The sequence below is a fragment of the Lichenostomus cassidix genome, chromosome 3, assembly GCF_008360975.1.
Source record: "Lichenostomus cassidix isolate B80296 chromosome 3, HeHo_3.0, whole genome shotgun sequence".
Lineage (NCBI taxonomy): Eukaryota > Metazoa > Chordata > Aves > Passeriformes > Meliphagidae > Lichenostomus > Lichenostomus cassidix.
In genome coordinates this window covers 91,127,480-91,140,659 of record NC_139483.1, presented here as the reverse complement: position 1 = coordinate 91,140,659, position 13,180 = coordinate 91,127,480, and the positions used below count along the sequence as shown (strand labels likewise).

The 13,180-nt window shown below is 35.6% G+C and overlaps 1 protein-coding gene across 1 annotated transcript in view; it reads right to left on the bottom strand.

Moving 5' to 3' along the window:
- CSMD1 (CUB and Sushi multiple domains 1) overlaps positions 1 to 13,180 on the bottom strand; it is a 1,097,029-nt gene that overhangs the window by 95,185 nt on the left and 988,664 nt on the right. The window contains exons 47-48 of the mRNA XM_085056685.1: positions 6,129 to 6,317; positions 2,098 to 2,244 (exon numbers count right to left, since the gene is read on the bottom strand). Coding sequence (XP_084912811.1) covers positions 2,098 to 2,244; positions 6,129 to 6,317 — 336 coding nt within the window. The remainder of the gene's footprint in view (positions 1 to 2,097; positions 2,245 to 6,128; positions 6,318 to 13,180) is intronic.

Sequence of the window (13,180 nt, the reverse complement as noted above, 5' to 3'; positions counted from 1 at the left end):
ACTAATTCATTTCAAAAGGTTTTTCATTATGAGGAAGCCTGCTGGCTCAGTCACAGCTGCCACAGTATCAATAGCCTTTTTGGGATCTTGTATTTTTCCTACTTTCATGATGTTGCTCTCCCTCATTAGGATTCAAATCCAATTGTTTATGCTGCCGCTCACTGTTACTCTTCTTTCATGCTGATTATTTCCATTGAATCTCATGTAAAATGTACAGAAGTTTAGAGAAAAATGCAGGCACTGAGTGTTAGTGAAGCGGAAAAAGCGAAACTGTTCTTTGTTCCTAAAACACAGCCACAAGGATTGCATTTCTGTCTCCAGTCCCCCAATTTTATTTTTAGTCACAGCTAGTGCCATAACAATTGATGAATTGAGCCTAGTGATTAGACAGACCACTTCTTCACTACTGTAAAACATGTTTTGTGTACATGCAAAAGTACAAAATAATTTCCCATTCCTCAAAAATCAAAAAACCTTAATTTTATACTTGCAAAATAAATTCTTTGCATTAAGCCTATTCATGTAACCCTGAAATTGCTTCCTCACTTTGAAGTAATGACTGTAAGCCCACTCCCTTCACTGCCACACATTTGCGGGCTATGATGTGACAGGTTCTCTTTCTTCCCTCTTGCATGCTCTCAATCCATCTATTAAGTGCTGCAATTGCTTTTTCACTATGAAAAACTAAATTCATCTCCAATATGCTTGAAAACAACTTTCCCTTTCCCATCCCTCAGCTTCAGTTTGTCTGTAGTAATATTCCAAAGGTGCAGGTGAACATAATGCTTTTACTGACTGATTTTTTCCTGACTGCTCACAGTTTCTGCTTAGTTCTTAACTCCCTCAAGCAATGATTATTATGCTGTGAGCTGAGCCCTGATCTATGTTTCAGTAACAAAAGAAACTTTCCAGACGTTAGACAGGCAGTGCATGGATGACACAGAAAAAGAGTTGAGCTTCCCAAAAACTGCCTCCCTGAAGAGCATTCATCATGATTAAATGGGATGTATCTGGTGCTTGATGAAATGTTCTGCTAAACCATTCTTAGTATTCCTTTCTCTACTTAATTTATATTGACAATTATTAGCCACCAAAATTAACACACACAACCTTTACATTGCTAATCAAGTCCAAACAGAAAAAGCAAATGTTAACGACAGCAATTATCACCTTTCTCTCTCACACACACTATTTACATCATGTAAATGATCCCTAAGCCAAGCCTTTTAGTAGCAATGTGTCTGTGGATGTACGTGTGGAAACATCATAAACAAGCTCTAAACTGATTAAGGGTCAATATGTCTACACATACCATATAACCCAGTACTGCAATATGTTTCTTCCTGATTTTTATTATTAATAGGGGGAATATTTTTGGTACTATTTAGATAGACTACTTAAATAGTTTTATTTTACCACAATACCAGATTCACATGCAGCCTGTTAAAGAAATTAGGCGCTTTTTTCCCCTCGGTTTTCCATTTATTTGTACATGAAGAAAAACATAGTAATGAGAGTTGTAAACTGCAACTCTAGGAAATTGTAAAACTAATAATTGTGTACTGAATTGCAGCTGAAATACTGCACAACATTTCAGGATCAAAAATGCTCACTTCTGAGTACTTCTGTGTAAAACTAAGGGTTATCCCTACCACTGCATTTCAAAGGCCTCTCTCCAGCTCTGGAAAGACAAGAGAACAGGTGTCGAGAGAAGTATTAATTGGAGAAGTATTAATCTGGAGATCTCCAGCACACTGGGAAAAAACTGAGACACCAAACTCTGTGCTTATCTTAAACTTGCAACAGAATGATTACACATGCTTGAAATGTACATAATAAATTATCTTCAGAGAAACATTATATTCAGAGAAATATAAAAATATAATAGAAAAATATAAATATAAATATAAATATAAATATAAATATAAATATAAATATAAATATATATTTTATATATATATATATATTTTCAGAGAAACATTCAGAGACATTATACTGCAAGTTCTATTTGATGCTGAATAGTTGTCATGGCTTTAAATCTAGCTGAACAACAGTATAACCACAAAGTATAATTTAACAGAAAGCATGAATAGTTACCTGAGTAACGAATCTTGAATCCTTTCTTGCTGGTTGCATGATCAGTTGACCAGCGGAGGTACAGCTGATTCATTTTGCTTGTAAAGTTCAGTTGCCCAGTATGATTTCCACTTAAAGCAACCAGTAAAGGGCTTTGCCCAGAAGAACCTTCAGAAATGAATAAAGAAACTATTGAAGTTTTAAATTACTATGAGTTTAAGTAATTCTTTCCATATTTTAACTCAGCTGTGGATGTGAACATGGTAGAATAGGAAATAGCCTCACACATCATTGTTAGGGAAATAATTAACAGATCTCTATTTAAATTGTCCATCTGGTTCTAGGCTTTCACTACAGGGAAAAATAAAAATCTTGATACATACAAAATGGAAATATAATGCAATTAGTGATTTTGCCATAAACACTGAAAAATGTACTGGATTTAAAGAAAAAAAATGTTCATTTCTGTTTGACACAACTACATTGAAAGACGCTGTGTTTCGTCTCCTTGCCCTTTTATATCTATTATTTATTTAAGCTCTTTTCCAACTAGTGAGTGGTAGCAAAGGTATACATTCTTTGATACTGTAAATCTTGCATAATTTAAACACCACCATATTACATAATGAATACAGTAGCTAAAAGAAGCTCTGTCACATGTAAGACCATCACAGTTTCAGTTTCACTGTGGAATGCACATATGTACAAATGCTATGAATTTACATGCTTCTCTAGGACTCTATTCTGTTAATTTGTATGTTTCTTATGGTTTCATTTTTGTGTAAAATATATACATTTATATTATGCACTTATATATACTTATATTATACACTTAATACAGGATGCTTAAAAAATGTGTCCTGGCAGCAAACCACTATTTTACCTCAATAAAATCCTAGAGCCACAGATAATGACTTTGGGACTAATTATACAAAAATTATATCAAAATATTATATATTATTATAAATTCACCTAAAAATTGAATACAATTGTCACACCCATCCAGTTCAATTTTTAAAAAAGTATATTTTCTGACTGGGACATTTCAGGTACAAAAGGGATGCTATAGAAGCCACAAAAACCCATGAACATTAAGATTACCTCCCAGTTCTTGGGAACTGTATTTCACTCACCCTAATGACAACACTACAACTAAGTAAGTATTACTAAAGAAATTCTAAATAATAAATGCATATGCAAAATAACAAATAAGCATTGCTTTAGGCATAGGTTGCTCAGCATTCCCTCAATCAAAATGCCTCATTGACTCGTTTGTTTATCATATTACAGAGTTAGTATTTGATGATTACAGTGTAGCATAAATGATAAGGAATGCTAAGGTCAATTCCTATTTTTGCTTGAAAAAATGATTTAGACATCTGACTCAGTTACTCTGTGCTTCACTTTGGCTTTTGTAAATCTGTTTAATATACTTGTTGTAATTTGGAATGTAGATGTTCTTTCAAAATTCTCATATTATGGGACTAAAAAAAGTACTTTTACGAATAAAGACCAACTACCTGCAACAAGGTGAGAACCCTTATTAGTGATCATGAAATTAGTTTGCATCACCATATGCCACGCCACATCTTTTAGTCATTGGGAGATCAGACAATTGATTCAATGTGTTTTAGTTTGCTTTGTTTTTCCTGGAGCCAAGTTTCCGTTTCTGTACTTTACTCAGCAGGCAGCTCTTCAGATGGTGCTCAGGAACGTCAGCAGCATGACTCAGTTGTTTTTTAATCTGACATTTATTTAATTATTATTTCACAGTTTGTCTATATAAGGAAATAAATACTCAACTTCTGGCATGGTGTCTGTCATATGATGTTTTCTTGAATATTAGGTAAAAGTTGACATTTCCTTCTATTTTCAGTTATAGATTGGTTTTGGTTTATTTTAGGGAGAAAAAATAATACTCTCTGTATTAAATGAATGCTATTCAGTGTATAGCCTGAATGCAGTGTTTTCAAGCTCAATACACTTTAATAATTATGTTCATATAACATTTATGGCTTCTCTGGTTTAGAATCCAGATAGGATTTTGTAAGGGCAGGACTGGTAAGTGGGAATGGCTAATGGGCTTGTTGCTCCCAGTGACCAGGGTGACCTCGCTGACTGGATGCCTACCCTGATCATCATCAGCTGCTGAAGCACCATCATCTACAGTGTGGTCAGGTAGGTGTAGTCCCTGCTGTGCTCTGCATTCCAAAGCTGCCTTACAAAGCAATGTGCCTCACAGAGGCATGTGCCTTAGCAGACACTAATTCTCTAAAATCTGTCTTGTAAATCTTTACACAGTTTCTGCACAATGTTTGATGATGTATCTTTACCTGTTATAGACAGATCAGTGCAGTTCTACTAACCTAAATAAAGCTCACATTTTTGGACCACCCAAGGCCCCGCAATATCACATGTATTTGTTGCAAAATGCAGGAACATTGGAGTCTGAGTTATAGCCATGACTGGTAACAGTATAGCCACATCAGCATTGCCTTCTGCCCCAAAAAACTCATCATGCTGAGATGTACAAATAATTAGTCTAGGAAAGCACATTGCTAATGTGGCCACAGGGACCCAACCAAGCATCTCTGCAAGGCACTGCAATGTGTCATATCTGAATATCAACTTGTTGAGAGCTAGGAGTCTCTCCATGGCACTGTATTTGAGAGGTTATAAATATGCCATTATCTTTTTCACTTAAGGTTGCTGGTAGGTGGTAGAAAAAATTACTTCTGCAGAGCTGCTCTAGAGATGAATTTGTAAGAATATTATTTCATGCCATGAAATTAAAATGCCTAAAAATGTAGGAACTATGATAATTCTCCTCTCGGATCTATTATTTATGATCTGGTTTCATTACATTTAAATTCATAGGAAGAAAACAGAAATATACATGAAGAAAATTATGCCATTTCAACAGAATTCTTCAAAAGAAAACAAAGTGATCAGACCACTAGAAAAGTTCTAGTCATGCTACACGTTGTCTTTGATACAAAATAGAATGGAAGAAAAGCCAGTCTTACCAGATTTTTTGCAGACTATTTTCTGCACTAACCTGACATGGACCAGCATACATGTTATGAAAAAAAAATGCTAATAAAGAGGAATTTTTAAAAGCATTAAAAATATTGTGGGGTTTTTTAATATTTTTGCCAAAAAATGAAAAAAAAGAGTAATTTTAGACATCAAAAACCTAATCCTTCAGAAAAATACTTAGAGCAAGATACCTCAAAAGATATGACCTTTTAATATTTTTCATGCTGTGAAATTCCCACAGTGAATATTCATAGTTTCTATCATAGTTATCATATATTCTTGGTTAATGAAGGCGATATGATAATGGTGTCTAAATGAATAGAAATATATTTAAGAAGAATCAGAGACTAGTTATCCTTGTCAATCAATGAGAACATAAGTCATAATAACTTCAGAATGCAGTTGAAAATAAGGATTAAGTAGGGACCTTTGAGAGGTGATAATATTAATAACACTAGAAAATGAGGTTTGGTCGTTTCACTGCTCTCTGTCCCAAAACAGATGGTTGAACACTCCAACAGTGGCATATTCAAACAGTGAACAGCACTGGTCTGCTATGCTATGGAGAAAGCAGACAGGATATTTGAACTCAAATTTCAGTATTTAGACTCAATTTTATTAATTTGGACAAATTGAATTATAATCCCAAAATACTTTCTCATCAGAAATGAACTATTGCAGAACAGCATGTTAACTTCTCCTTTCAGACATATACATTTCCATACATTTCCAACGAAACAGAAAACTCTGTGACTTTGGTCAGGAAGCTGCAGCTGTTACTGCTCCTTCTGTAACACCACCTAAGAAAATTAAAAATCTTCTCTGTCTTGAATACATCTATAAAAACTTTAATTGGCTAACAGATTGAGATTTAAGGCAAAAGTAATAGAATTCAGAATTATTGTTTAAGTTTCAGATATATCACTGCATTATAAAACCAACTGGAAATCAAGGCCCACTAGACCAAATATTTTTGTTCTTGTGTAATCAGATAGAATTTAAATCTCTCTTACCATCAAATACCTCCAGCTCATCAAATTGCTTTTCACTTTGAAACATTTCTACAAAAATGGAGATATTATATCCTGGCTCAACCTTAATAGTCCAAGAACATGTCTGAGAGTTGGGATAAGTGCCTGGATAACCTGGGCTGAGGATCACTCCTGATGATTCTGTTCGAATTTCATTCGCTGGACATTGTGCTAAAAACGACACAAAAAGAACACTAAGAATAGCAATGAAACAAAGTGCTTCCTCTCCATGAAATGCATGCTTCAGGTTCAGTTTCCAAATGAAAACATGTTAAAACCATATTCTAGATGGAAGGGAAAAAGCTCCCTATAATATGTGAGGAAACAGGACAACTTTTATAAACCTTGCATTCAGGAAACATTATATGATTAATTACAGTAAAAAATACAAAAAATCCATCCAGAAAGAAATACTTTGGAGCCCAAAGCAGTTTCAGTCAAGGGATTTGTATTTGTTGGTGTGATTATTCACGTGGGTGAGGTAAAAGTCATAGTAAAACTTTTTATTTGTAAACTATATTCTATTTCAGGTCTCAAAAAAAGACCCAGCTTTAAAAATGAAGCCTGTTACATGAACATGACAATATATTGGAACATCTAGGCATACCAGATAATTTGAAAGCATACAAGTTTTATGCTAAGTGTTCATTATGCATACAGAATGCTCCAAGTTATCCAAGTAAGACCTTCTTAGCAAACACTTTCCGTTGTTATTTAAACTCTGAACTTGTAACAATACCAGGTAAAATTTCACCTGGTACTCATAAGGCATTTATGATCTCTGCATACTGAAATAAGTATACTATATTAAAAGACTGTAAATTTTATATCCTAAACACTGGTTTAATTAGGAAGTGTTGCTAGTCATTTTTCTTCAATATTTTGCCTATCACGCAGGACTGATTTTTTCGCATCTATTTCCTATTGAAGTCTGATATATTTTGTCCACAGTTTCATAATAAATCTTCATTTTAACCATGTTTTTTGTATAAGACTCACGAATATATCTTGACAGAAATGTATTCCTGGAAATCATCTGGCACAGTACCCAAGCACTTACATAAATTAAAGGTTAGAAGAAAGGTGAAAAACAACAGAGGGAAAGTGATCAGTGGCAAAAATGTATTACAGATAATATATTATCCACACATATATATCAGAAACAAACATTAAAAACTGGACCATTTCCCTCAGAAGGCCTTTTGCAAACTTGGAGGTGAAATTTAGGCTCAGTTGTAGCTAAAAATTTCTTAAGTCAGAGAGAAAAATGTCAGCCAGTGAAAAGGAGGAATATAATATGCAAGTGAGAATAGGCCATTAAGCAGGGCAACAATCTCTGGGTTGAGGAAAAAATGGCAAGCAAATTTTTTTTTTTTTTGCATGTATCCCTTTCTGGCTGCAGCAGACTATATCCAAGAGGCAAAGCCATTTTTCACAGAAGATCCTAGGAGAGGAAAAGCCTGTGGGACAATTGTATATAAAGCAGAAAGAATTCTTTTGACAATAATCCAGGGATTGCCTCTTGAGGTAGAAACACATGTAGCAAAATTACACACAGAAATTTCACATGAGCTTCTATCTAAGAATACAGTATTGCATGTGTTTAATGACAGTAGCTTATCTACTCATTCTCTTAAAATGAAACACACTGCTACTTTGATGTCCTGTATTCTTCAGAATATAACATGAATAACTTGGGAAAATACAGTCAAAAAGTCCTCTGACTCATAAATCTGCAAAAAGTATGAGTAAACCAGCAAATTCTCAAAGAACAAAATCGTGCAGAAAAATATTGTCAGATAATTAACAATAATTTTCCCCACGCCATTTCCTGTCAGACATAAATGAAAGTGCACATCTGTGATGAAGAGTAGCTGACACAACACAGTTCCACAACCTGGTTTATCCTGTAGTATCATTCCTTATGCTACAGGAGTATTTTAAGAAAGAAACAGGTGGTTTTTACTGACCCAATATCAGCTTAATTGGAATGCTTGGTAAAAACGGTAACATCTAGAGCAACTGGAGAATTAAGAGCCTGTCTTCAAAGTCACAAAATACAAGTACACTAGAGAAATAAGTAATGCTGTCAGACTTTTCACACCAAGACACAGTGATTCTTTCCAGCCCTGGAAAACCATCACCTCCTTGGATAAACTATGGTTTAGAAATGGCTACAATCAACTAAACATGACAAACAAGTTCAAAGTATGGGTCATTTCCAATAGGATATGGGAGTGTGGGAAGTACCTCTGGAGTGCTTTTGTAAACATGCCCTATCTAAACACTAGCAGCACAGATGTTAAGGATACAAATGTCTTTTCTTGCCTGCTTTTCCTCAGTGTCTTAGGGAGTTGCAGAAATAACAATTGGTCAAATTACTCATGAAACCAATTATTTAGTGGTCATTCAGATTTGGGGTCTGCAAACAAAATCTGGATGTTACAGATACAGTCCAGACAAGACTGAAGCCTGGTGATCTCATTACATGGAAAATGTGATAGTACAATTCTTCCAGAAAGTTTACAGCTGGATTAATCTAAAAAACTACTATTACCTCCTTTATATGGGTGCTCTTTCAGCTAAGTTAGCACAGGTGTCATTTTTAGAGAGGTGCCTTCTAAGTATCTTCTTAACAACTCACTGAATGGACTCCAGTATATAAAGTTTTTGGAATCTTGGGTGGAGGATTATTAACTAAGATTCCAAATTCTATTTTGAAAAGCCTGAGATCGATACACAGTGATCCCCAGAACACTGTCACTAAGTGTTGAGATATTATTCACTAACTCAAGAAATTCACTGCAAGCATCTTAATGGAGTCAGGGAGGGACTACAATGGAAATATAGAGGAAAGTCAACAATTCAGAGAACTGAAAAATGTTCTTTTTTATCCTAAAGGAAAATGTTATTTTCCTTTAGGATAAAAGAAATGTCATAGAACAGGAAGAAAGACAATCACACTCAGCACAGACATTTTGACTGTGATCATCTCAGAAACCTGTGGCAATGCTCCAGAGAAGAACTGGTAAGAATGGTCTGCAAAAAGAAAAAGAGACAGGAGTAGGAAATTGTGGGGGGGGAGGAAAGGATAAAAAAGCTCACAGAAATTACTTTTCCTGTCTTTTTATTTCCACTGCTTTGCTCTTGGATCATCTATTTTTTTCTCATGAAGACATCACAGACAAAAAGTGAAGGAAAGAGACGAGGAAATAGCTTATTTGCTAGGTCTGGAAAAATAACAACGAAAGAATTACATTCAGAAGCAGGTAAAAGTTATCAATAACAAAAAAAGACTTCTCTTGGCATTCTCATTCCTTGCAGCCAAATCTTAAGAAGGAACCTGAAACTAATTTATTCGCCACTGGGGAAAATGCGCCTTTTGCAGATGTTTCCTCATGCCCTTCTCTCATAATTGAGGAAAAGTATGATGTTGCTTTGTAATTAAGAACATTTCTTTGGTGAGGGAATATTAAAAATCATTAGCTTAAAAGTCAGAGAATTTCCTTGAACATATTGTCACGTGTACACAAGAAACAGGTCAATGCAGGACTGCTGTAGGAATTCTTTCCTCCACATATTCTATTGTATTCACTTACTGAACTTCAGAATTTTACTAACAGAACAATTTCCAAACAGGAGAAATACTGTTTATGTGAGAAAAATTGCACCTCTCTAACAGAAATCAATGGAAATAGTGATGCACAAGGTGAAAGGAGACATGGAATATTCCTCTGCGGTACTGGCATAAAAGCAGCATATCCCCAGAGCAGAAAATTCAAGTAAAATTAAAATTATTATGTTCTTCTGCAAAGAGCTCAGTATCTCTCTTGTGCTAGGACAGAAGTAACCAAATCTTTTTAAACACTGAACTTTAGTTTTAGGTCTTCCTATGGCCACGATTTTCTTCCTATGGCTAAGAGTCATTGGACCAGATGTTTCTTCCAATCTAAGCTGTTCAGAGCAGATGTACCACAGGGACTTATGACAGGAACAGTTCTGGAGTAGTTCAGGGACATGGGAAGGCAGCCAGTGTATTGCTCCTTTGCTGTCTGGGAAGCTGACTGTACCATGGGGTTATCTGGCAAATAGGCAATGCTCACCGTAGCAGCCTTTATGGGCTCTTTCTGCACCTTAATGAATTACATGCCAATTCCCTTCCAGTATCGCTTAGCTGCTCCTTACAGAAGTTAATCTCTAGTTGGAAGCTACACTTTATAAGATTTACATTTTACCATATTCATATTGCTAAAGACATAAAACTGAGATACTGAGACAGTAAGACTAATTCACCTTGCCCTGTAAAACAAAAGACACATCTATTTTTCAATATCACAGCTAATACCTTTAATTTGAATTAAAAAAATCTCCACAGTGTTATTCTCTTGTATTCACCATACACACAACAAGTGAAAACAAAAATCTGCTATTTCAAGCTTTCTGTTCTGTAACATTAGTTCCCCCCTTTTAGTATAATATTTAAAAAGAGAATACTCCTAAATAAAAAGTGCTCTGGTTGAGGCATACACATTTGTGCTGGGTCTAGCTGAGATGGAGTTATTTTTCCCCACACCACTCCTCACAGTGCTGTGCTTTATATCGATAGCTAGAAAGGAGCTGATAATGCAGCAGAATTTTGGCTACCACTGAGCAGTGCTGGCACAACATCAGTGTTGTCTCTCCAACACTCTGCCCCACCACCTCCCAGCAGGCTGAGGGTGGGCAAGGTCTTTGGAGGGGGCCTAGCCAGGACAGCTGACCCAAACTGACCAAAGGGATATTACATACCATATGATTTTGGCTCAGCAATAAAAGCTATAAGGAAGGAAGAAGAAGAGGTTGTTCTCATTATTTACAACAGGTACATGTGCTGAAGTCCTACTTCCGGGAAGCGTTTGGACATCACCTGCTGATCAGACGTAGAGAAAAAAGTATTTGGCTTTTTTTCTCTTCTTGTACATACAACCTTTCACTTTTGTTTAGTAAACTGCCGTATCTTGACCTACAAGTTTTTATCCCCTTATTTCTTTCTCCTGTCTTGTTGAGGAGGGGAGTGATAGAGTGGCTTGGTGGGCACCTGGTGACCGGCCAAGTTCAACCCACCACAATATTCTACTGTTAATACTGTTTCTTTGTCAGTTGACTAACACATTAACATTACATTCTTCAGTGTCATATTTGATACCTCATGGACTCTCTTCTGTCAGTTATATTACAGGTTGACTCAATTCCCTAGACATTCAGAAGTTTAGGAATTTATGTTACATTTACCAATTGAGAAAATCTGAGCTGCAAAACAGAATTAGATGCTTGAGCCCTGCAATATATTTAGTTATCAATTATTTAAAAGTATATCCCATGAATTTTAAAAGTAGCTATTGTAAAATAGTTTGGAATGATAACAGGAATAAATACTAAAAAAAATGCTTTAGGCATATTGGAGGACATAAGTAATCTATTTCACATTCATTTTTAATAGCATTGTTGCACGCGTAAATTCCAATTAATGCTGTTTGTTAAACTTGCGTAAATTCATGCACAGAGGCAGTGCTTACAGAAAAAATGGGAAATAACAACTGTCTTTATGCTACACCATCAAATGTAATTGTGTGCAGTGGGCTAGTGTCATGAGAAGAGTAATTCTGCATGACAGCATAACACTTTCATCATATTCTAGTTTTGAGGAACAGATTCCCTAGCCTGGCTTTTGGAGAAATCTGATTCAGGTTTTCTGGAGAAGGCCTAACCAAGCTTCTTAACTCTAGTACTACTTCTGATGTTCTCATCTTTGATTCTGCTTTGTATTCATAAAAATAATCTCCACATTAGGAAAATATTATCACACTACCTCTCTAATTTAAGTGTTTTGAGCAGCCATATTTCCTTACACTGAACACCCATTATCTGTTTAACTAGTATCTCAATTTTTGTGACCAGTACAGAAATATTTCTTGCTGTCACAATGCTCATCATGCTTTAATTTACATCTCTACATTTCCCTAACAGCAACCAAGAAATGAAAGAAATTTGTAGCAAGAGGCTACAGGGACAGGATGACAGCAGTGGCTCCAAGCGTATGAACAGAAATCACAACGGTTCGACTGCTGGTAAACATAAACTCATGCACACTGACAGCATGTTCTGTAGGCTGCCGAGGGCTCTGCATGTTAGAAAATGCCTGGCAAGTTGACTTACTACCAAACATTTTGAGAAAGTCCTTCCTCAGACAGGAAGGGAAGAGGAGCCGTAAGAAATCTGTGGTGTGGTGTGATTATTGCTGCTCTGGAGGTCGTTCAATGAGAATGATGTAGAAGTGGTCATGCAGACTGGTTTTTCTTGCCTGTCAGATATGTCATCAGACTCACATGCAGTATCTTAGAACTCAACCTTCAATCATATATTTCTTGACTACTACAACATAGTGGCACAGCTCAGGAAAATGAAATGTTTTCTGGTATCTTTAAAAAATAAGAAGCTGATCTAAACAAGGACAAAATCAATAATTTTAAATTACAGGTAAAATGTAGAAATACAAGAAGGCAGTTCAAAATTAGTTTGAAATACAATATGCAAGTTGCATAGCACGTAGCCATTTTTTTCAAGTCTATGGGGATCAAATACTTTAGTTTGAATGCAGTTCCATCCTGCATCAACCCTAAAGAAATAACAATGGAATTGGTCAGGGTATTGAGAAGGATAAGAATAATGATTAAAGGTATGAAATATCTTCTGTTCTACAGAATCATGCCATAAGTAGGGTGAGTAGAGAACAACTTGTTACTGACTTTTTTTCCCCGTAAGAACTGGAGGACATGAAGTGAAAACACCATATGCCAAGTTCAAATTGTGTAATTTCTTGCACAAAACTTCGTGGATTTATGGTATTTACATGGGTTCAATATATGACTGAATAATTCTACTGAAGAAATAGCCCTAGAAGCTTCAAAATATAAAGAACATTGCTAGCTTCAGAGTGGTTTAGCTACAGTTGGGTTGAGGCCTTAATTAACTCCATGTTTGCAATGATTTTCTGT